Source organism: Diceros bicornis, chromosome 7 (assembly GCF_020826845.1).
Source record: "Diceros bicornis minor isolate mBicDic1 chromosome 7, mDicBic1.mat.cur, whole genome shotgun sequence".
Classification (NCBI taxonomy): domain Eukaryota; kingdom Metazoa; phylum Chordata; class Mammalia; order Perissodactyla; family Rhinocerotidae; genus Diceros; species Diceros bicornis.
The window spans coordinates 17,897,639-17,922,628 of NC_080746.1; the positions used below are offsets into that span (position 1 = coordinate 17,897,639).

The following is a 24,990-nucleotide window of genomic DNA, read 5'->3' on the forward strand; positions in this document are numbered from 1 at the left end:
CCCTGGGAAACAGTTATTCTGTTTAAAAGGAGAACTACTGAGGCAGAAACGGTGTTAAAGAGGTCCCAGTCTCTGAAGTAAGGAGTAAAGGGTTTTGTGTTTGTCCTTTCCTGCCACCCCACCAAAAACAAAAAAACCACCTTCAGAGCTGGTTTATTAGTAAAGTTGGTAACATTCAAAGGCTGTGGTTTGGACTTTCTGTAAAGAGATGAAGCCTCCACCTACCGAGAAGGCAAGGCAGTCACCAAGGCCCCAAGGTGAGGCAAGTCCGTGGAAGTCTCTGACCCTGCTGTTCAACCCGATAACTGGGGTGATCACTCCCCAGTCAGCAGTGAGAAGGGGGCACTGAGGGCTGGGATGTAGGCACTGGACAGATGGCAGCAACCTAGGCACCTGTGCCCCACAGGCCAGTTAGTGGGCATCGTTAAGCTGCCGTGCAACGTCCAAGATGTTCTTGGCTCCTTTGTTCAGCAACAAGTTGGCCAGGCTGATGCCCAAGTTTTCAGCAGTCAGTTGGGCTTCTCGTGGAATGTTCCGGGCAGTGATGCCCACCAGCTGTGGATCATCCTCAGGGCCATCTTCATGCTGGATGAGGGAAGGAGGTAGGATTTGGTGAGCAAAAGAGGGGAGGTAACACACAGACTTGTTTCTGACCCTCTCCCTCACCCTCCAGCCTTGGCACCTGGGCAGGGACATGGATGGTGGCCTGCATGGTCTCCTGCATACTATCTGAGCCATCCAGACTCCACACTCCTCCAGTCAGGTACAGCTGGGAAAGAAAACGGTTCCCTCAGCATATTCTGAGAGGAAACTGCTTAGAGGCCTAGGCTTTTCTTGCAGGCAACTTGGGATGCACAGGGAGAAATGCCACAGACCTTCCTTCCCTGCCATCCACCCATTTTCCCCTGCTTACTTGCCCATCCTTCATAGCTGTATGCACAGCTACTGGCACACTGCAGCCTCCTTCCTGCAACGAGAAGTTCTCCCTGTGATCTCCAAGGACCCTTAACACCACGCTATGACCAGAGCCCTCAGAGACACACAGACCTCTGAGGACATACGTGAACAGAAGGCTAGGGGCCCAGATTTGGGCCGTCTTTATACATGACATTCAAGAATGAGTTAGGGGCTGGACCACTGGCATAGCAGTTCAGTGCATGCACTCTGCTTTGGCGGCCCTGGGTTCATAGGTTCGGATCCCAGGCGTGCACCAAAGCACCACTTGTCAAGCCATACTGTGGTGGCATCCCATATAAAGTAGAGGAAGATGAGCACAGATGTTAGCCCAGGGCCAATCTTCCTCAGCAAAAAGAGGATTGCCATCGGATGTTATCTCAAGGCTAATCTTCCTCACAAAAAAAAAAAAAAAAGAATGAGTTACCACTCAACACAGAGCATTAATTTAAGAAATCTCCTGACTACCCTTCCCAACTTCCCAAGTCCCCACCCCTCCACAGGTGGAGCACAGGCCCTACCAGGTGCCTTAGGAAGGCCCGTTCAGCAATGCAGCGAAGCAGAGTCTCAGGATCATGCAACACACCCACCAGATCCAAGATGTCGTGGTCCTTGGCTCGGACTTCCACGCCCAGGGCCCCCTGATGGAAAAACAGCCTAGGACATCAGGCCCAATCTGTCCCCAACCAATGGCACCAAGGATAGGAACCAGCCAATTTCCACCTGCTCCCCAAAGCCTTTTGGTACAGTAGCCTCCCAAGACCTGCCCCTCCCTGGGAGTGTTTATGCTGGGGGAAGCAGAGGCGGAAGGCTGTGCGACCAGCTTCCTGGCTGAGAACAAAGGGAAGGGGCACATCGATACGCAGCTCCCTGGCCAAACATACCTGACCCACAGCATACATGCATTCCTCAGGGTGCAGGATCTGCGGGGGCAGAAGAGGCAGTCAGAAGGGAGGAGATGGGGGTACATAAAATCACACAGCTGTGAGATGGAGCTTCCCTATCATATACAAAGCCTGCACAGGCAAAAGTGGGAGTCTGGCCTCTGATCCCCAGTCTTCCCAGCCTGGGACTTGTTTCTAGCTTGTATTGTTAAAGGCGAGGTGTTCAAGAAGAGAATACAGGCAAGAAGAGGATGAAGATTAACTGGAGAAGGAACAGGGGCAGCCCCCACCTGTCCCAGCCGGTTCTGCCAGCCCATGCGCTGCAGGCCAGCTGCGGCCAGGATGATGGCACTGAACTCCTGCAGCTCATCCAGCTTCCGAAGCCGTGTGTTGAGGTTTCCCCGCTATGGAGAGATGCTAAGGACCATGAGCATTGTTCCCTCTGCCTGAAACATTCCCTTTCTATCTGGCTAACTTTTCATTTTTCAGTTCTCAGCTTAATGGTAACAGCTAACACTTACCTCATACTTACTACATGCCAGACACTGTTCTAAAGTGCTTTACATGTGTCAACTCATTTAATTTTCACAACAACCCTATGAGGTAAATATTATTATCTCCATTATTATTATTATTATTTTCTCCACTATTATTACCACCATTTCAGGCTAAGAAAATGACAGAGAGGTCAAATAACCTGCGCAAGGTTACAAGACCTTTAAGAAGCTTCCTGACCCCCAAGTCTGTGTTTAGATGTTCCAGTTAGAAGCTTCCAGAGAAGTCTCTACTTTGCGCATTGGAGCACTTAGCACATGCTATTTTAATTTTACAAAACATACTATATACTCATTGTAAAAATCAAAACAATATAGAATATAAAATAAAAATGGAAGTACCTCCATCCCCCAACTGGAAGTAATCACTGTTCAGTATCACTCTGTATTATCAGTGCCTGTTTGTCTGTCTCCCAAACCAAAATATAAACTCTACATAAGCAAGGACAATGTTGACTTTGCTCACCATTAACCCCGGTGCCAGGCACCTGCCTAGGGCTGAGAAAACATGAAAGGATTATGAATAGATGGGTGGATGAGTGGATGAATGCGGGAACAGACAGCCCACTGCCCCCATGGTCCACTTCCTCTGGAAGCCCCTTCTACTCTCAGGACTCCCAGGGCCCTCTGGACCTCGTCTTCCTCCGTGGCTGCTGCCCACTTCCTCCTCTAAAAGGATACAATACTCTTGAACTCCAGATGTGGGAACTTCCTCTGCAGCTGGGCAGCTCTCCTCAGGGAGCTGGTTCCCACCACGCTGCTCAGAGAAGGTTGAAATGAGATTTAACTCTAGGCAGGTACTGTTCCTTTCCTCCTCCTCCCAACCCTCCCTCTTCTGTGCACATCCCACCAAGATGCCTATCCAGGCCCCACTCACCTCTTCTCTGGCAAGGTTTCTAGGGTCTTCCCAACAAATTTTGGGTGAAAGACAACAGCATCACAGGGGTTCTCTCGCCTGGGGATGGAGGGAAGATCATAGAATGAGGTCACTTCCAGGGTCTCTCAATAGCCAACCAACTGGCATTCTCTGAGTTTTCTGCCATGCTTGACACTCCTCAGGGCAGGGGAGACAGCCCTAGAGGCGGAAGGCCAAATCCCGAAGGGAAAAGCCAAAGTTAACATGATGCCTGCCCAGGCCCCCTGACTGGCAGGACTCTTACTTGCAGATGGCTCCAATGGTGAAGCCTGGAGGAAGCACAGTGGGCAGGTCCTTCAGTGAGTGAACAACCAGGTCCACTCTAGAGAGACGGGAGAGGGAGGTAAGAAGGGGTCCAAGCAGCAGGCCCCTCCTTCTCCACCTACTCCTGCCTCTATCTCAGTTGCGGAGCCTAAAGCAGTTCAGGAAGCAGGCCTTTCTGAGACCTCAGGACCCTGAGACCTGCTCCCCTCCTCCCTTCCCTTCTACCCTCCTCCCTCCACCCAATCCTGCACTCCATGCAGCTAGATATTCAGAACCAGTATACTCTCCTTTTCTGAAGCCTGAAAAACTCACATATGAGGCCCCCTCTAGCCTCTCCAAGAGTTTAAGCCCAACGGTCTAGCTGATATCCACGTCTGATGTGCACCGGGGTCCTAGCAAGAGATTGGGAGGGAGCCACACTCTCCTGTCTTTCACTTACTCATTCTTCTCTAGTGCATGTTCCAGCTCCTTGGTAAACAGGCTCTTCTCTCCAATCTGCCAGGTAAGAAAGAGCCTCAGAGTGAATCTCTAGTGGGAAGGAGAAAGAAGGGGGGAAAGGACTTGGGGGGGAAATGTTGTTACCTTAGAGAGTGCAGTATCAAGAATCTTGTCCCCTGTGGTGGACATAGCAACTGAGGAGAGAGTCAATCAATCAGGCACCTATTGACCAGCATTTTCTAATGCTCCTACTGAGCATTTACTGAGCTCCTACTGAGCCCAGCACAGTGCTAAGATACAGGATGGATACAGAGGCACATAAGACCCAGTTCCTACCCTCTGGAAATGTACGATCTAGTAGGAAGACCAGACACACACATAAAAAACCCAAAGCAGGGGATGTTGAATGTCAGGCTAGCCCAGGTAATCAGAGCTAGAGGTGTTCAGAGGAGGAAAGGGCCCTCCAAACAGGGGACAGCCAAGGAGAATTCTCAGAGGCAATGGGACCAGGCCTTGGTGCTAGGTAAAGCCAGAAGCTCTATGTTCTCCTCTCCAGGGGGTGAGGGCTTCCCCTTGGCTTCCACTCCTGTCCAGAAAACTCACTGATTTCAAACTGCAGGCTTGGGTATAAGGCTTTCAGCATTGCCACCACACTGTCAGTCTGTATGCGAGCCAGCTGGGGACAGAAATTCAGATTAGTCTTGTCCTTCCCTGGCCACTGCCCCAAGCTTAGACCCTCACAGGCAGGGTCAGGGAGATCCTGAAGGGAACGGAACTCAGAAAGGGGGTTGAATGCACACTGAGGAAAGAGAGAGATCTGGCCCAGGAATCCTCTGCACCCCAACAACTTCCCCAGCCCAGGGACTCTCTCTCCACACAACTCAATCTGCCATTCTTCATGGAATTTAACACCCAGCCACCTCATTTCCTCCACCCCGAGGTGCTGGGAACTAACCCTCTGGCCCCTGCACCTTGCAATACCGTGAGCACAGAGCTCTTCTGACAAACTTCCTCCACCCTGGAACCTGCCCTCACCTGGCTCTTGCGGGTGCCAACGCGAATCACTCTCATCTTTGGGCTGTTTTCTTCCTGCAGAAAAAGTCCCCAGGTCACAGTTCCCTCTGTTCCTCAACACCTTGTCCAAGAACCAGAATCACTGGCTTGGAAGAAAGGCACCTCAGCCCCTGGCCTGTGGCCAGCTGAGCCTCTGTGTAGAGAAAACTCCAAGACTGGTCCCTTTACCTTCCTCAGTACCTTCTGCCCTCCTCACTGATCCAGAGAAGCAGAGACCAGAGGGAAGTGATAGTAGGACCCCGTGGCTACTGTTGCTGCAATAACCAGGACACTGAGCCCTGAAGCGCATACTGGCCAAGGCAGTGGGAGTGCTGCACACAGTCAGGTAGGATAAGAGATAAGGCCCATCAGCTTGGCCACAGGGAGGGTGGGGCTGGCAGCAGGCAGGGGCAGGGCAGCCGGGGCCACACGGGGGAACTTGCGCTGAGTCACCAAGGACAACTTCAGTATCCACAACAGAGCAGGCACTCGAGAAAGCTTCAGTGCCACCTAGATGCCAAGAGCTGCCCCACTATCAATCCCCTAATCTGGTTGGAATACATACATAAAGGATTGGGGTCAACGGATCTGATGTATAGTCTTGCTCAGCCTCTTGGCTGGGTGGGCTTGAGCACACCAACTCATCAGTACCTATTTGTTTATCTATAAAATGAAGAGGTTTGGACTCAAGCGTCTTCTGCCTTTGATGTTCTATAAGACCAAGAGGCTAAGCTGCCTCATGTCCATTCACCTAGAGTGCTGCCTCTGGTTTCACCAACAAGGAAATACCAGGACGCCAGAGACCAAGCCAAGAACTCAGAGACATGCTTCTTCCTCCTGCCAGGGCACTTTGGACAAAGGTGTCCAAGTAGGTAGAACTGGGTTCTTCACTCTGAGGTCCTAGTTCTTTCTAGATCAGACAAGAGTGAATGTGAACACCATCAACTTTCCCCATTCTGGAATCTTCATCCTATGGAGTTCTTTTGCAGCCAGGCATCCAGGGCCTCTGTTGCTGGAGGAGATGACAGCTGGCTCCTCTTGGACTCTAGTCTATTCCATTGCTATCGCTTCTCCAATAAATAAACCCTGGGGGATACTGAGCAAATCAGGCTAGGCTTGAAATGCTAAACATGGCCACTAAAATTGTGGGCCACAGGGAGCCCACAGAAAGGAATCTAAGGTCCCAGAAACTGCTAGGTTCAAACAATCCATTAATTTCATTGATTCTGCACAGGATGTTCAGGTCAAATCGCTCTATTAAAAAATTTATTGAGCACACAAATGCTAAAGCTATTGCTTTTAATCTTCCTAACAATCTATCAGGTAGACAGGGCAGGCATCTCTGGGACCACGCTGGCTCTGAGGAATGAAGTGACTTGCCCAAGATCACAGCTACTAATGGGTAGAGAGCTGGAGCTGGAATTCAGATCTTCCTACATCTAGTCCAGTGCTCAGCAGTGTGTGCAATGGCAAAGAATTCCTCCCTCCCCAGCAGGCTGGACATTAGGAGATAAGCAGCAGCCCCATCTCTTTCTTATCTCTTTCTGGCCTCCTGTTCTGTAGTTTGCATCTACACAAGCTCAGAGCCCGAGGACAAACGAGGAATAGGAAGGCTCAAGGGTGGCTCCCACCCACGGTAGTAAGTAACCCAATGGTGTGTCTCAGCTGGGAACTTTGAGAGTAGGCTGGGGGTGGGTGACCGCTGAAATGGAGAAAGGGGAAAAGGCGCACTTCCAACATGTTTGTGTGCTGTTTGGAAACCTGGGGGTATGTTCTCTTTCCTGTATCCGAAGTGGAACATATTCCCAAGGTGGCCAAATACCGCCTCGGCCCTGTCTGGCGTGAAAGGATCCCGGGACATGTGTAGATGTCCCCGTCTTGTGTAGATGAACTTTCCTAGGCTAGGTCACTAAATCTAGAGCTAGGCCGAATCCCACCCAGATCCCGGCAGGGCTAGGGGTTCCGTTCAAGACAATCGCTCCACTCTTAACTCCAGCCCCACCGTTCACTGATTTCCCTTCTCCTTCCTAAGGGCACCCCGCTACTGGCCCTTTAAAAACTATGGGGACCAAAAAAAAAAAAGACGACGACGGATAGTCGTTCCCACCAATAGGCGACGAAGGGTGGCAACCCGGGGCCAATCGTTGCACCGCTAGCCCAGAACACCGAAGTGGCGAGGGTCAGCGGCTTAGGACTCACCGCCGTTACGGCCGCGTTGCCATTACCAGACATGGCTGTGCTCAGGAGGGAGGCCAAAGGCCGCCGCCAAGGTCCCTCGGGATCTGGGGAAGCCGGAGGTCCCGGCCGGCTGGCACCGGGTGCACGCGGGGCCTCAGCTCCTCCTGCAGTCTGACTCCCGGCTCTACGAAGGGCCCTGCGTCATTTCCGGCGCCCGCCCTCGAGAGGAGGCACCTCCGCCGGGCGGGAATTCGAATGATTGCGACAGAGAAGACCGTACCTGTCTGTTACTGCCCCTCCTCCGCCAGACGGACGAGGGGCTGGGTTCCCGTTTGCCTCCGTCTTCCTGGTTTAGGACCCAGGCCTACCAGCTATTCATTTCTACTTTTACCTATACCTCGTTCTGAGCCAGGATACTGATGGTCAGTGGCCCAGATTTACCCACAAAGTAAACTCTTTGCAGTCCCCTCCTACCACCACCCAAAGGGACAGTCATTTATGCCAGTTAGCCATGCCCAATAGGAAAAGGATATTAACTCTATAATGCTGCGTTAGAAGTACAGATTCCTTAAGCAACTTACGATGCTAGGCTGGATTCAACACCCACAAATTAGATGTGTGCTCCAGGACACTATTCATCCAGAATTCTAGAGCTTTATCTCCTTAGCTGTGGCTCAAGCAGTTAGTGCAGCTTATGTAGCACTTCCTTTGCTCTGCTCAAACTTAGCTCTGCTACAGCCCTGAAGTAGGTAACATTTCTATTTGTTGTTGTTGTTGTTGAGGAAGATTCACCCAGAGGTAACATCTGTGCCACCCTTCCTCTACTTTTTGTATGCGGGTCACCACCACAGCATGGTGATGAATGGTGTGGGTCCACACCAGGAATCCAAACCCAGAAACCTGGGCCACCGAAGTGAGGCAGATGAATTTGACCACTGCACCACTGGGCTGGCCCCAATGTTTCTATTTCTAAAATAAAACAAACTGGTTGAGGGCCGGCCCCGTGGCTTAGCGGTTAAGTGCGCGCGCTCCGCTGCTGGCGGCCCGGGTTCGGATCCTGGGCGCGCACCGACACACCGCTTCTCCCGCCATGCTGAGGCCGGGTCCCACATACAGCAACTAGAAGGATGTGCAGCTGTGACATACAACTATCTACTGGGGCTTTGGGGGGAAAATAAATAAATAAATAAAATCTTAAAAAAAAAAAAAAACTGGTTGAGAGATCAAAGGTCATGCCTAAAGACAACTGTGAAATGGGAGTGCCAACATATTAATTTAGTGGAAAAAGGGCTTGTTAGGAAAAGTGCTTTACCCACCAACATCACTAATAACCACATAGTGAGTACCCATATGCTAACCACTGTGCAAAGAACTGGACACCTATTCACTCCTTAGGCCTTCACAATAGCCGTACAAGAAAGGTATTATAATTCCTAATGTACAGATGAAGAAATTGAGGTTCGGAGAAGGTAAGAGTTGCCCTAAGTCAAACTAGGATTCAAACTCAGGTCAGCTGATCCAAAGTTTGTATTCTTAGCCACTACAAATGTAGTGTACTCTGTCTCTTCTAAATACTACCTAAACACAACATCCAAGTTACTTCCTTCAATTAAACAACGCTGTAAGAGCAATTTTCCAACAGGCAGTGTAACCCAAATTACACGCAGACACCTAGCAGCACAAACTTCAGCTGACAACTTCAGAGGGGAAAAAAAATATTTCAATAAAGACCCTTTTATCCTGCTTATCATCTAGTACTGATTACAGCAAGACACCAACCTACCCATTACAAAGGCCCAAGGAGGCTCCCCACCAGAATCTGCCTCCTGCTTGAATATTTTGTCCAAACAAGAGCTATAGAGACCAGCCAGACTAAAGAGCAGGAGCTGTTTTGGGGGGCCTGGGTCCAGGTGGCTCTTGGAGCTCAGGCATTAAGTCTTTTGCAGAGGTTCTTCAGTAAATTGAACTCTACCAGATGCCACAAGCCCCACCCATTCCTGGAATGAACTCACTTCAACATAATCTTTAAGGAACTCTGTAGAAAGGCAAGTGGAGCTCTAGGAGAGCAGAGGGAAAGAAGTACATTTTGCACAGTTAAGAATCACCCAGAAGTCCCCAGAATAAATCCTTCAACCCCCAAATCATTATATGCTTTTATTTATAGACTCTGGGAGCAATGACCCAAGCACAGCCTAGTGCTCTTGGATAGAGAACAAAGCAGCTATTGTCCATATACAGAGGTTGCTGAGGTGCCCTCCCCCGCTGGTCTGGAAGGATCTACACTGCTCGAAAAGTCAACAGGAAGAATGGCCGGCTGGCCAAACAAGGAGGCAGGAAAAGAAAATCCTCTTTAGTCCTGAGGACTATGACATCAGATCAGAGTGGAGTCCTGTGCACGTCTGCCTGACTCCTGTGCGACAGCCCTGCCACTGTCCCCCTCTGTCCCTACTGATGTGCCTCCATTATCACATCCTTTCCCACAAGCTACTTAGGTGCCCCTCCTGGAGTGCATGAGCAAGTCCCGCTGTAGCCCCGCCTCTAGGCTTGCAGTCAGCCTGGCCGTGGGAGGATCGGTCAGCAGAGTCAATTTGTTGAAAACACCTCGGCCAAAGTAGTCGGCAATCACAGAGAAGCTGTCGTTGGAGCACTTGAGCTGCACGGAAAGCAGAAAGAAGTAAGAATCAGAACCAAAGTGCCTGTTTCCTAAATGAGGAAGGAGAAAAGAAAACAAGCCCTCCAGTGCTCCCGTGGCTTTCTGTGAGGGGTAGTCATCTACCCAGCTCAGCCCCACCTGGTGCTGGAACTGATCATGGAGATCTCGTTTCTGTTCCTGGGCCCGGATCATATCCATGACCTTCCGGTTTTCAGGGAGGCAAGTGGGGCAGTCGGCATCACTTTCCGAGTAACTCTCAAAGCAGTGTTGGTGGAAGGAGTGGCCACAGAGAAAGTGGACTGAGGGCAACTCCAAGGCACTGTTACAGATGCTGCACTTGGTCTTCTGGAAAATCTTTGGACTACAGGCAAGGGAGACCAGAAAGGAGTGGTGAACAGTGAGGGCAGGGTCAAGAGCCAAATGGGAGAGAAGGCAGCTGAGGTCGATGAGAAGAGAGATGTCCCTGTTAACGGACTACAAGGCCCTGCTCTTCTTACCACCTAAAGGGAATCAAACAAGGCTGACAGCCTGGGCCTGCAGTGTGTCTCAGCATGCTCCCAGCAAGACCAACTAACCCAGAGGGATATTTTTCTCTCTTCCAATTTTCACAATTGCTACTAAATTGTCTTTCAGGCCTTTACTTAGATGTGACCCTTTCTCAGTGAGGCCTTTCCTGGCCACCTTATAAATTATAACACACACATACACACACACACACACACACACACTCCTCAACCTACTCCCCTTCCTCAATTTTCTCCTTAGAACTTATCACCAGCTAATATACTACAATATTTTGCTTATTTAACGGGTTTACTGTCTGTCGTCTCCTCTACAGTGTAAGCTCTGTGAAGGCAGGGCTTTTTGTGTGTATTAAGAATAGTGCTTGGGGCATAACAGGGGCTCAGTAAATATTTGTGGAATGAAGAAATTGTTGTTTTCTAATAAATATTTTACGGTATTAAGGGCAGATAAGACTTCAGAGTAGGGATTAACATCTACTATAAATATTTCTAAATTATCTAACTTTCTGTATTTTCTAAAGCAAAGCTTTTACTTCTGAATGGCTTCCAACCACAACCTAGATGTGTGTTTAGAAAAGGTAAAAGGTAGGCATATACAGAAAGAAAAGTACCTGCTACAGGATAATATCCTCCAAAGCCCAATAAATAATGATCTATGTAATAAACAATCCTTTGGAATTCCTCCATTAAAACAGACCTTCAAGAATGAAATGCTCAAACACACCCCACATACTCCTCTGTCTGTGAAACCTGAATGACACCCTGTGAAGAACGAGGTTATCCCCTGGACCCTGCCACATATCCAGATGCCAAGTACCTGGCCTTGAGCTCCTGGATCTCCTGGCGGATGCGGGTGGTCTCCTCTCGGTACCGCCGCACCCGGAGCTCATCCTGTGCAATCTGCTGGCTCTGTTTCTGCAGTTTCTGGACCAGGTAGTCCCGGATAACAGACAGGGTGGCAGTGGAGTTGTGGGCTAGGGTCTGCACCACTGAGATGGGGGCCCAGGAGGAAACAAGACAATGAACCCCGCAGCATCCTCTGGATAGAGTTGGAGAGTCCCTGCCACAGAGCCCCTGATGGTCAGCAGCCTGCACCCACCCACCCTGTCCTCCCAAGTACCTAGAAGGGGTGGCATGAGGTTCTTGTTCTCGATATGCTTGAGCACAGCTGCCACGTACTCTTTGCAGTCCTCCTCCTTGCGGGCAAAGTAGCTGAGTGCCTGTTCCCACAGGGAGGGTTCCTGCTCCCCATGGCGCTCGCACACAGCGATCACCTGCCGGTACTGCTCATGCTGCATGTGGTAGTGCATAATCTGCTGAAACCTGGGGCCGGGGCAAGGCACAGCTCAGAGGCTCTCCCTGGAAAATTACTTGGATCCTTCCCCCTTCCCTGAAATTCCCCAAACTCTTACAGCTTCCCCTGCTCATAGAGGTAAAGGACCCCATCCTGGAAGTCATGCATCTGGCAGAGCACCAGGGCCTTGTCAAAGACGTTGCAGAAGCGGCCACTCTTCAGCAGGGAGATGGCCTCTGCATGAAGCTTCTCTTTGACCTAAGGAAGGAGGAGGGGAGAGGTGCTGGACGTAAGGGAAAAGTCACAAGGTCTCTTGGGACAAGGCAAGTCAACTCTCCTCCCCTCAGTCCAATTTCCTCTTCACTTAGGACCACGTAGCCCCCAAAGGTGAGGTGTTATTGGTCTAAATAATGCATCAAAAGGCAACCGCAAAAGATGGAAGAACTGTCTTTTCTGCAGCGCTTCCTGCAGCTTTTGTCAGGCCTCACCTGCGGATCCTTCTCATGGGCCCAGTTCTGCAGTCGTAGTTCAAGGAGTGTGTCATAGATGCCCTGCGGTGAGTCAGGCTGCACTTCACTCATGTGCTCCAAGAAGGCTTTCAACTCTCGTGGGTTGTTGGCAAAGATGGGGATGAACTCCTCTGAGTTGGCCTAGGATGGCAAGGGAGGAGAGGAGGCTGAGCGAGTGGGTTTGGTGGCCAGGAGGTCCCTAAGGTGATCTTACTGTCCAAAAGCCATTCTCCTTGAGGCCTCACCCTGCAGCCTGGAGCCTCCCTATCGCCTCGGCCTTCAAGGCTGGGCTGATAGTCGGTACAAAGTCCCTTCAGCAACTGAGTCGTCTGCTCTGGTATATGGTGCATGAGGATTTTGCCATAGCGTTTCATGTTGCTCTCTGCCTGCTCAAAAGGCAGCTTGCCGATATACTGAACGGCTTCCTGATAATTCTGTGGAGAGGTAAAGAGCAGAGTTAAGTGCATGCTCCTGCCTTACCCACCAGGAAGCACTTTCATCATTCTGAGATGTCCTAGAAAAAGAACAGGGCTCTGCCTGAGTCAGGTCTCACCTACCTTGATGTCCTCTAGCTGGATCTTCAAGTACCACTCGTGATGTGCATGGTTCTCAGCCAAGTAGAGGGCATGGGAGTAGTAGCCAGCCTGCCGGAGGACCTTGATGGCTGTCTCCACATCAAAGTGGACTTCACTCTCGCTCTTTGTCTGCCAGGGAGACATTAGCCAAAACGATTCGCAGGGAGGTTGTGGTTGGGGAAGAGACAGGAGACATGCAACTAATTCTAAGACCAGAGTCTTAAGATAATAAGGTCCATGCTTTTAAAACATTATGTTATCCTGCCCCTCAGAAAGTTTCGAAGAGCTAAAGTCTTCCTCTGCCCCTACCATTAAAGGGACTCCTCTGGGGACACAGGGCTCCCCCAATGCTACTTCCCAGGGCTTAGATACACAGGAAGTTCTGGCATCATAAAACAAGAGGGGAGACGGACAAGAACTAGCAGGAAAGGCTATTTCTCCTCCCAGTTTTATAGACCAGAGGGTCCTGGTCCCCAAATAAAGTCAGCTCTTTCCTCTCCCTGCATCCTGCTGAAGAAGGGCAAGCCCCAGTGGAGCCACCTCACACTCAGTGGGGCCCTCGAGGAATCCCCCACCAGCACCACCCTGCACCTTGATGAACTCCTCCAGCTTCGAGCTGTCCTTGAGCTTGGTGTAGCAGTTGAGCAGCAGGGTGGTGTGGTCAGCATTGGCCAGGGATTGCCGGTGCAGGGTCTGCAGGTAGGCAGTCAGGTTGTGGATACGCTGGGCATCCAGAAACTTGCGGATCACATAGGACGGCTCCAACTTTCCAATGGTCCTAGGGAGACACGTGCATCAAACATCATCTGGATCAGTGTATTTCTCAAACTTTCACGTGCATAGGAATCACTTGCAGATCTTCTTAAAACGCAAATTGTTTCAGGAGGTCTGGAGTGAGGCCCGAGATTCTGAATTTCTAACAAAGTCCTAGGAGATATCGATGCTACTAGACTGTGGACCACAGGAGTACCAAAGTCCAGAGCAGTGGTTCTTAAACTTGGCTGTGAACAGGAATTCTAGAGAGGTCTGGTAGGAGACTAGACAGATCCCTAAAACCCCTTATTAGGGCTGAAAATTCTAAGAATTAGTGCCAAGGGAAGAAATTGTAGAAGCAAGAGATGAATATTTTTTTCTCTCTAAAGAATCAGGTCAAAATGAATATTAACAAGGGTCAAGCTAAAGTTTAAAATAATAGGTACTCCTCAGCTCAACTGCACACTGGTCATGTAATATTTGACCCTAAACATTCCCTTTCCTAGAAGGTATACTGTCTTCTCACTCGAGGCATCACAGTTTCTGCAGGAAAAAAGGACTGTTCCTGGTGAAGTCCACCTCCCACCTCCAAACACAGGTTTTAGCCCTTCTGGCTGCCTATCCTTGCACTCAGAGCTACATCCTAAAGTGCCTCCAGACGGACCGGATATACTGCTGGACAGCCCCATCATGGTTGCCCTTGCTGTAGAGATGGTCCCCGTACTGCATGAAGATCTGGGCCAACCCATCACTGTCCAGGTGCTGGCTCTTGGCCAGGTTAATTGCCATCTCAAATAGGTTCTTCTTAAAGAGCATCTGAAAGGGGAGAGAGATTAGAAAATTGGTAGAAGCAGTCATGAGAAGACACCTTCCCAGAATGTACCCACAACAGGAAAGCCAGACAGTCCTGAAGTTCCAATCTGCCTAGATCCTAGACAGGGTGAGACCTCAGATACTCCCAAGACCAACATCACCTCACCTCACAAGGTTCTCTGTAGACAGAGTGGACCCTGAGAGTGGGCTCAGGCTCCCAGCCATTACTTCCCTCTAAGGCCTTATCCCAGGCCATTTATCTTGTAATTCTCCCTAAGGGAGCTGAGTAAGGCTGTGACCCAAAGGAAGGAAACACCCTGGCCAAGGTGACTTGGGGAGCCTGTTCCCATAGGGGCGTCTGGGTGCCTGTGGCCAGCTCTGGGAACCTGGTGGCCTTGCCTCCAGTTTGGTCTGTGTGTCCTTCTCCTGCAGTGCGTGGACCCGCCCATCCCGCGTCAGCACGTACAGGGAGCCCCACTCAGCAAGCACATCCACTACATCCTCAAAGACGGCGCTATAGGCAATGAACTTGTTGCACAGGTCATAGATGTTGAGAATCTGCTTGTCGGAGCTCTGTGAGTCCCTGCTGGTAAACTCTGACCTGTGTGGGAAAGAAAAAGCACCAGATATTTGTACTACCTGTCTCAGCTCCTCTTTATTTCCTTTCCCATGACAACTTTGGTGCTGCCCATTCCACCCAGAACAAATCACCTCTTTGGCCTCTCTAGCAGCTCATGCCATAACATGCCGCATCGTGCTGGCAGTTGTAGGAAGAGAGCGTATAGACCTGACCTTACCCTTTAGGATCCTATAATTAATATAAGCAACAGATTAAAAAATTAAGTTCATTCAAACATCCATTCATTTAACACATAATTAGTGCCTACTGTATGTAAGACACTGTGCTTAGTACTGAATGAAAACAAACTAACACTGACAGGGATTACTTCCATCACGCAGACGACCATGCTGCCCCTTTCAGGTGGCTCAGAGAGAAAATACTGTGTCCTGCACTTCCCAGCACTCCTCAATTTCTCTACTACTCAATCCCTCATTCCTCTGCCCAGTTTATTTTAACTAAAGAGTAAAAAAAAACAATACGAGAGCCAAAATTCCCTGGAGTGTTCTAGTGCACCAAGGCTGCTCAGCAAAGGTCTGCAGCAAAAACACATTTTTCAGTAAAAACGTTATAATTGAATCTAGGTGTAAGCGCAGTCTACATAAAACCAAGGCGGGAGACTGACAGGATCCAGGCATTAGGATTTTAAAATCAGGTTAATTTTGGAGAACAAATCCAGCCCTTTCCCTTTCCCTTCTCCCTGGAATCCTTACTTGGGAGAAACCTTCCGGTCACGGGAGACAATGACAAGGTAGCCTCTAAACCAGTGAGCAATGAGTTTATGGCCTTCAAAGGCAAAGCAGGGCCCACGTTCATCAGGCTGGTACAAGTAGACACACTCATCCCCGGCCACTATGAACTGCAGGTCCTGAGAAGGGTCGCTTAGGGCTGAACAGCGCAAGCCACAACCATGGGTGTCCAACTCCACACGAGGGTAGTCCTTTCCAGAAACTATATAGGACTGGGAGAAGTAAGAAAGGGGTTAACAGGCTCCCTTTGAGGAGGTGGCATCTAAGCCTTCCCAAAGGTATTCTCATCTCCATCCTAGCTCTGTCTTTTTAACTCACTGCACCCTAAGACTCCCCCTGGAAGCTTGCCTTCTCCATTAACCATCACCCATCTATTAAATATATAAGCAGGGACCAAATTTTCTTCCTCTGTATATACTATCACTACCCACTACAGGAATTCTGCAAGTAAGATAAATGCAATAATCTTTTACTGTTTTATCAAAAGACTATTTCTGAGAGTAGGCTGTTAAAAATCAGGAGCACGAGGGGGCCAGCCCAGTGGCATAGCAGTCAAGTGCGTGCACTCCACTTTGGTGGTCCGGGGTTCGCAGGTTCAGATCCTGCTGGCACGGACACACTGCTTGTCAAGCCATGCTGTGGCGGCGTCCCATATAAAACAGAGGAAGCTGGGCATGGATGTTAGCCCAGGGCCAATCTTCTTCAGCAAAAAGAGAAGGGTGGCATCAGATGTTAGCTCACGGCTAATCTTCCTCACCAAAAAAAAAATAATAATCAGGAGCACCAGAAGCCAGAGAAGTAAACCAACTTGCCCAGTGTCACTTAACAAGTTAGTTAGGAAAAAAATTCAGATCTTTTACACAAGCCCAGATTTCTTTTCCTAACTCTAACTCTTCCCAGTCTCCTAAGTGAAGAAAAACATTAAGCTGGGCAAACGATTCAAGGCTTTATGATGCAAAATTTAAGAATCCTACCTCTCTTAGCAGTTCCTCACCCTAGCCCCATGAGCAATGGACAAGCCTTTCCCGCCTGCCCCTAACAGTGGAGGCCCTGGTCATACCTGAACATTCTCAGTTGTCACAACAAACAAGTGAGTGGTCTTTCCCGCTTGGCGAAATGCCAGTCCAGTAACAGGATAGTTGCCCTTGTGCAAAATCTGGGTCTTGCTATGCCGGTCCCGGGTGATGTCTCCTTTGTTCAATGTAACACTGCCATCTGTGAAACCTGTACGAGAGCAGGAACAGCACTTCATTGAGGCTGCAAAGCTCAGGAAGCACAGAAGGGGAAAAACATCATCTGAGGCACTTGTTAGAACTGACAAGCTTTCTCCTCATCCCCAACTTCTCCAATGGTTAACATGAAGATCGGTACTCATTGATTCATCTTCAAAGAACAAAACTAAATGCTTTCCCATTCCAAACTTTAGTATCTCAAAGGCCTCAGTTCAGTACAAAGCGGTCTCATGAAAACAATGAATATGAGCTGCAGAAGCAACTCTAAGAAAATCTATACAGAATCATCGATTGGGCCGGCCCAGTAGCAAGCGGTTAAGTGCGCACACTCCACTTCGACGTCCTGGGGCTCGCGGGTTTGGATCCCGGGCACGCACCGGTGCACCGCTTGTCACGCCATGCTGTGGCAGCATTCCATATAAAAATGTAGAGAAAGATGGCCAAAGATGTTAGCTCAGGGCCGATCTTCCTCGGCAAAAAGGAGGAGGATCGACATCACATGTTAGCTCAGGGCTGATCTGCCTCACAAAAAAAATAAATAAATGAATCATGGATTGTTAGCTTTGCCTCCTTTCTGCTTACCAATGGCCATAAAGTTGAGATTTTCATGAACAGTCAAACAAGACACAACAGTCGGCTCTGTTCCTGGGATGGCAGGGAAGATTCGAGTGCAAAGTGGATTGCCACCATCTCTTTTCTCCAGGTTCCAGATCTTTACCTGGGGACAGACCTCGGATGTGTGAATGCTAGTCACCCTCCAAAAACAACCATTCCCAGGCTTCTGGGTCTTTCCCGTTTCCTTTCTAGGACTCACCAGGGGGTTGATGCCCTCTTCATCCTCACCAACAGATGCCAGAATATTGTGCTGTTTCAGCTGGTAGAGGTGTGTCACCCGTAGTTTGTAGGCCTGGAAGCTGGTAAGCTGTAGGGAGCGGGGCAAGAACCAGATCTGGCCTTCCATATGTGCAGGTAGTCAAGGAGCCTCCTTTCCAAGGAGAAAGACTTGCACTTAGACCAGAACCCAAATAACAACTAACATACATATAGCTCTTCAAAATTTTCAAGGATTTTTCCACACACTACCTCCTGGGACTCCCTTTCTCAAAAAGAGTGAAAAGGAAGGCCAGAGTTTAGTGGCAGCAATATGAGGAACAAACCAGCAAACTCCTGGTGTCATTTACCTCCTTGCCCACAATATTGGGCAGGGGAGATGACACCTTACATATTTATCTTTTAAAGCCAACTGGCATCCGTTCTTTTGATTGATCTTAAAAATAACCTTGCCAAATCGGTATTTCACACACCTTTTACAGATAAGGAAACTGAAGCCCATGGAGGTTAAACGACTTCTCAGGATTGCTCAGTTGGCAACAAGATAAAGAACGGACTTCCTTCTTTCTTCCCTCAGACCACAGACGGAGCACTGGGCGCCCATCTAAACGAAAGTGGCACGTCACACGAACCCCTCTGACGGACAGATTCCATCCCAGCTGGATCTCCTCAGGGATCCGGGGAGGAAAGAGACAACTCCAGAGCAAGGATATCTCCAAAGACTAGGCTCCCTCGGCCTGAGTCGCAGACAGTGATGCCAGGAGGGAGGCAAAGGAACTTGGAAGCAGCGGTTCCAGAGGCAGGCGCGGCCCCGGGAGCAGCCCCATCATTGCCCTGCGGCTCCTTCACCAGCTCCTTGTCGAAGAAAACGAAGCGCCGCCACTGCAGGTACGCTGCCATCTTGGCCGAAGGCCCCCGCCTCCGAGAGAGGAGTCACGTGAGAGAAGCCGGCGGATCACGTGACCCCGCAGCTTCCTGGAGCCTGGATGCGCCAGCGCTCTCTAGTCCGGGAGACAGCGCCTGCTGGGAGAGTGGGCGGGGCCCCGTGAGGCAGGGTTCCCCGCCCGCCACTGGCTCTATAGTTTGAGAATTTGTCCGTTATATGACTGCACTGACTAAAATGCTTCTTAAGAGCTGGACCCTTCACCTCTTTGAGCATCAGTTTCCTCCTTTATTAAACGCACGGGTAATGAGGGATCAAGATCAGGAACGCCGCGTGGTTTGGGAATTGTAACCCGCTTTGCCTAAGTGAATTATGTTCTGACCTCACAGGACTGTTTTGAGGCATAAATGAACCAGTGTATATGCAACTGGTTTTTCAGCTATAGGAGAGGAGACATAAAATTAGAAGTTTGTGTCTGCCACCAGATACAGATTGTGAACCATAGTTAGTATCTGATGTTCGTTTTTGTGTCCCTCTGTCAGTGTGTGGCATGTAATAGACATTTAAAACGTTTCTTAGGCAGGCCTGTGGCTTAGCGGTTACCTGCGTGCTCTCTGCTGCTGGCGGCCCGGTTCGCATCCCTGGCGCACACTGACGCACCGCTTATCCAGCCATGCTGAGGCCGCGTCCCACATACAGCAACTAAAAGGATGTGCAGCTATGACATACAACTATCTACTGGGGCTTAGGGGGAAAAAATAAATAAATAAAATTAAAATGTTTCTTAAGGAAGCTGGGAAATACTGATGGGGCAGTGACTCCCAAGAACCTGGCTTTCTCCCCTTTTCCGTAGTGGTGCGGAATGGGACATAAGCAGAACACAGCAAAAAGCCTGGAAGTGGCAGCTCTGAGAGCTGAATGCCTTAACAATTGGCAAGTGTCTAAGATATTCCGTGGCCACCCACCATTCCCAACTCTGGCTAAACCAACTGTCCACATGGAAAACTGTAGGTGTACTGTTTGTGTGCCACAAGGAGCGATGTACAGAAGTGACATACAGTCATTTGAAATCGTATGGACATATGAAAAAGTGGCCATGTGGTTAGTACTTGTGAAGTTTATTTTTATACCCCTCCCACACACACACAGCTTTTTTTTTTTTTTTTTTTTTTTTTTTTTGTGAGGAGATCAGCCCTGAGCTAACATCCGCCAATCCTCCTCTTTTTTTGCTGAGGAAGAGGGCCCTGGGCTAACATCGGTGCCTATCTTCCTCCACTTTATATGGGACGCTGCCACAGCACGGCTTACCAAGCAGTGCGTCGGTGCGCGCCCGGGATCCGAACCAGCGAACCCCGGGCCACCGCAGCGGAGCGCGCGCACTTAACCGCTTGCGCCACTGGGCCAGCCCCCACACACACCTTTTTATTTTCAGAATATTTTACTCTTTAGTCCCTGAGGCTGAGTTTCCAGAGAGCGGAGGCTGTGTCTTGTTTACCATGAACCAGGTCTAACAGAGCCTGGTAGGTGCTCCATGTTTGGCTGAAGGAATGAATGTGGATGATTTTCCCCTTATCCCCTCCTCTCCTCAATCGAGTTGACAGGAAAGGTAGTGTCCACTTGTCTCAAGAGATAAATGAGGGGAAGAAACTGTCTAGCCACCACCAGGCGCACAGATTTCCTGACTTCCAGCTCAGATTTCTTTTGTCTTTGTCACACAGGTATTGGAACTGTTTCAGGATCTCAACCCACGGGCAGAAGCACAAATGGGGCATAGATTGGACCCGTTTTTACTTGCTGAGCATATTCTGTACTACTCATTAGAATTTTTAGATAGTATTTTATGTCATTTGTTAAGACTGTGAATAATATATGTTAAAAGAAACAGTGTGAAAGCAAAGAGAGATGTGAACAGCAGACCCATTGGCATCTTTGTTGTTGACTTGGGTGCTCCCTCTACTGTCCAATGGGAAAGGCCCAGAGTCTTCCTCTGATGTCTGAACCTGGTAAGGCCTGTGACCACTGGATCTTATTGATGAGGGTAAAAAGGAAGAGATTGGCCCGCCAGAGCAACCTACGGCACCTCTTCAAACTTACTGCCTTCCTTTTCTCCTTTTCACAAATATGTATTGAGTACTCACTATTCTTGGAATTGTACTAAATGCCCAGAATATAAATATGAATGAGACATGGTTCTTGCCCTTTAAAGAGCTCGACCACCACCATAGGGGACAGACATATAGGAAGAACTGACAGTAACCAGCCCTTAATTTCATGTAGTGAATTAAACGTAACGAAGTGCTTTCATTTTCCGTGGACTCTTCATAGCAACCACCTGCAGAAGTATCATTATCTCTGATGAGAAATGGAGTCTCAAAGAGGTTCAAGTGACTCTCTCTGGGCAAAAATATCAAGGTTCTGGGGCCGGCCCGGTGGCGCAAGCGGTTAAGTGCGCGCGCTCCGCTGCGGCGGCCCGGGGTTCGCTGGTTCGGATCCCGGGCGCGCACCGACGCACTGCTTGGTAACCCATGCTGTGGCGGCGTCCCATATAAAGTGGAGGAAGATAGGCACCGATGTTAGCCCAGGGCCGTCTTCCTCAGCAAAAAAAGAGGAGGATTGGCGGATGTTAGCTCAGGGCTGATCTCCTCACAAAAAAAAAAAAAAAAAAAAAAAAAAATCAAGGTTCTTTGAGGGCCGGCCCTGTGGCTTAATGGTTACGTGCGCGCGCTCCGCTACTGGCAGCCTGGGTTCGGATCCCGTGCGTGCACCGACGCACCACCTCTCCGGCCACGCTGAGGCCGCGTCCCACATACAGCAACTAGAAGGATGTGCAACTATGACATACAACTATCTACTGGGGCTTTGGGGAGAAAAAGGAGGAGGATTGGCAATAGATGTTAGCTCAGGGCCAGTCTTCCTCAGCAAAAAGAGGAGGTTTAGCATGGATGTTAGCTCAGGGCTGATCTTCCTCACAAAAAAAAAAAAAAGTTCTTTGAAAATAAAGCAAGAGATCTTCAGTTCCCTAACCTTTAATTAGATGGTTTGCTGGGAGGTGAAGCTAGGCTACACTTGTCAGAACGTACACCAGGATTTGTCTTTTAGTTATACTTGTCTGAATCCAGGAACTTCAGTACAGTGAGGAAGAGAGGCAGGCAAACTACACAGAAAATGATTATATGTACAGATTCACTTACAGTTCTGCATACTGAGAACTTGAGGACTGAAGGAGCAATTCAAGTCTTTAGCTTGAAATTAGAGATCACAACTCAGAATCAAGAGTTGACTAGCAATGCCCTCTCTTTTCCCCTTCAGCAAACTACTGCCCATAATGTACATAATGTACTTCTTGTTCCAGATGCAAATTTTATTTTCCATGAGTTTTTCACCCCTCTCATCTGGCTCTCTGGGTAGAAACCATTTTCTAGAACTCTGAAAAACCTGGATTTTTTTCTCTTAGCGCCTAAAAACTCTAGCAGCAGTTTCCACTTTAGGAGCAAGGAGGTCAGCCTAAAATAAACTCAGAGCTCTTACAGTACAAGAGAGCCCAGGGCTCCAAAGCTACAGTGAAACAGGAGAAAGACGCAATTAGCTGATTATTGATTGTGAAAATCGGGCCTACACCAGGGAAAGGAAAATCCCCATGAATGTGGCAAAGTTCTTAATGAAGCATTTAACACTGCAATAGCGCCCATCTTTTAGTTTTATTTCTCTAGACTAATAACAAAACCAATAAGAAGTTAACTAATGTATACTTGGTGCTTAGGATGTCCCAAGCACTGTGCTAAGCACTTTACCGGCTTTAATTTTTACACCAACCCTGTGAGGCGCGTACCAGCATGCCTTTTAATGATCTGGAAACCGAGACTCAGGAAAGCTCAACAACTTGCCTAGAGTCACACAGACAGGGAGTGCTGGAGTTCACAGGCAAATCCAGGTCTGTCAAACTCCAAAGCCCCGTATTCTGGGTGCTCAATTTATTATTATTTTTAGAACACTCAAGTCCATAAATTTATTAAGTCTGAGTGATTTTCTATGTGATCATGAAGTCACAGAATTCAAGAACCCTAAAAGTCTTGCTGTCTCTCCTTGACACATAATAATTCCCATCCCAATGCAAGCTGGGAAATGTCCCCAGTCCTTTGTCTCCTCATCCCCACCCTCCCCATCCTATTAAAATTTGTAATACCAAGTCCTTAAAAATGCATTAATATTCTAGTGTTCTTAAGAATATAGGGGCTGTCATTCACTGCTACTGGGGAGTGCATATTGGTGAACCTTTCTGGAGGGCAATTTGGCAATAATGTATGAAATTTAAGCCCACGTTTCTACTTCTAGGAATTCAACTTAAATAGATTATAAGGGATAGATTTCATAAAGATTTATCAATAAAGATGTCTATTGCAATTTTATAATAGCGAAAAGAAAGGAAACAAACTGATTGTCAAATTATAATTTTGGTAAATAAATTATTGTACTTCTCTATGCTACAATTCCATAAATATAGCCATTCAAAATTCTGTAGAGAAAAAATACGACATAGGAAAATGTTCTCAATAAATTAAATGAAAAATGGTCACAAAATGTTATCTCCATTAAAGTTCAAGGTGTGTGTGGATTGATATACATAATACTAAAAGTGATTTAGAAAATGGAATTGTGGGTAGTTTTTATTCTTTGTTTTTCCTATGTTCTTCCAGTTTTCTTCAATAACCACATACTTCTTTTGTAATTCTAAAAACATTGTTTTAGAAGTAGAAAAAACTTATCCTGGTCCAGCTTCTCCCGGTAAAAGTGAGCCTTCCACCTGCCTAAGGTTACAGCAAAATCAAACCCTCAAGTCTTTTGTGTGACACACACAAAACAATTTTTTAAATTTTTATTGAAACATACATACAGAAAAGTGTACACACTACAGCCCATTAACTATTCGCAGTCATTGCAACCATCGTAAATAGAGGATTGCCAGCACCCCAGAAGCCTGCCTTATGCCCTCTTTTTTTTTTTAATGGTTTTTTTTTTTTTTTTAATTTTTGTGAGGAAGATCAGCCCTGAGCTAACATCCGCCAATCCTCCTCTTTTTGCTGAGGAAGACTGGCCCTGGGCTAACACCCATGCCCATCTTACTCTACTTTATATGGGACGCCACCACAGCATGGCTTGACAACTGGTGCATCAGTGTGCGCCTGGGATCTGAACTTGCGAACCCCGGGCCGCCACAGCGGAACCCGTGCACTTAACCGCTTTCGCCACCGGGCCGGCCCTATGCCCTCTTCTGAACACTACCACCCAGCAAGGATGAGCACCATCCCAATTTCTATCACTACAGCTTAGTTTTGCGTGTTTTTAAACTTAAGTGAAATCATAAAGTATGTACTCTTTGACTTGCGGCTTCTTTCACTCAATATAGTTTGTGGGATTCATTTAAGTTGTGGAATGTAATAGACCATTCATTTTCATTGCTGTATAGAATTTCATTGTGTGAATCCATCACAATTTATTTATCCATCCAACTATTGATGGGCATCTGGGAAGTATTCAATTTTGGGACATTGTGAATAAAACTGTTACAGTCTCTTGGTGAACATTTGTTAGATAGAAACCTAAGAATGGGGTTGCTGAGTGACAACTAATTTTTCAAATTCTCCTGGACCAGGATGTTTGCCCTGATGAAGATTGCCCTCAGCCATGACATAACTTGTGTGGTTTACAATGTTATGTATATGCCCTTGCTGATGTGTTCATTTTAATCGTCTGTCAGTTGGCACACGTCCTGCAAGATAGCAACTTTCTTCCCTTGGGTTTCTCCATGGTGTGGGGGAAGGGATGTCATCCTCAAATGTTATTAACAAGTTATTCTGGACAAGAACTAGTGGATTCAGCTGCCTTGGTCAATCTAAATCAGGTGTCTTACAACTTGTTCTTGTGAAACACTCTTCTCGTCTCTGCTCAGAGAACAAAACAGGTGACTCCCCAGAGCACAGGCATCTGCTGCACCTCCCAGGGGGACAGATACCCAGGTCAAGAACTGTAGCTGCAGCAAAACAATGCTCCCACCAAGGGCATTCTGGGGGTGGGAGCTCACTTAGAAGCAGGAGAGATTGACTTGTCTCCCAATTTGCAGTCATTCAATAGATTTTTAATAAGTGCATGAAACCATGAACATATTTGCTTCCCAACAGACTGTGACTTCTCCGAAGGCAAGGACACCCCTATCTCTGGAATCACGGCACCTAGTACAGTGCTTGGATGTGACAGAGGCCCAATAAATGTTAAAATGCATACTCTGAAATGGATAGAAAGAATCTACCCTACCGATA

At 48.3% G+C, this 24,990-nt stretch overlaps 2 protein-coding genes across 2 annotated transcripts; both read right to left on the reverse strand.

The window, feature by feature from the left end:
• Nucleotides 1–137: 137 nt before the first annotated feature.
• HMBS (hydroxymethylbilane synthase) lies at nucleotides 138–7,342 on the reverse strand. The gene is made up of 14 exons (XM_058545051.1): nucleotides 7,263–7,342; nucleotides 5,046–5,099; nucleotides 4,614–4,686; nucleotides 4,155–4,204; nucleotides 4,012–4,067; nucleotides 3,553–3,630; nucleotides 3,270–3,347; nucleotides 3,074–3,149; nucleotides 2,129–2,242; nucleotides 1,839–1,877; nucleotides 1,476–1,595; nucleotides 914–967; nucleotides 683–769; nucleotides 138–585 (listed from the first exon to the last, which is right to left on the reverse strand). The coding sequence occupies exons 1-14, from the start codon at nucleotides 7,293–7,295 to the stop codon at nucleotides 412–414; spliced, it is 1,086 nt and encodes a 361-aa protein (XP_058401034.1). The 5' UTR covers nucleotides 7,296–7,342; the 3' UTR covers nucleotides 138–411.
• VPS11 (VPS11 core subunit of CORVET and HOPS complexes) lies at nucleotides 7,262–18,721 on the reverse strand. The gene is made up of 17 exons (XM_058545054.1): nucleotides 18,507–18,721; nucleotides 17,777–17,925; nucleotides 17,545–17,680; nucleotides 16,791–16,954; nucleotides 15,695–15,942; nucleotides 14,762–14,963; nucleotides 14,214–14,365; nucleotides 13,388–13,574; nucleotides 12,779–12,925; nucleotides 12,467–12,655; nucleotides 12,201–12,362; nucleotides 11,831–11,970; nucleotides 11,539–11,741; nucleotides 11,236–11,407; nucleotides 10,033–10,255; nucleotides 8,454–9,894; nucleotides 7,262–8,225 (listed from the first exon to the last, which is right to left on the reverse strand). The coding sequence occupies exons 1-16, from the start codon at nucleotides 18,691–18,693 to the stop codon at nucleotides 9,730–9,732; spliced, it is 2,826 nt and encodes a 941-aa protein (XP_058401037.1). The 5' UTR covers nucleotides 18,694–18,721; the 3' UTR covers nucleotides 7,262–8,225; nucleotides 8,454–9,729.
• Nucleotides 18,722–24,990: the final 6,269 nt, after the last annotated feature.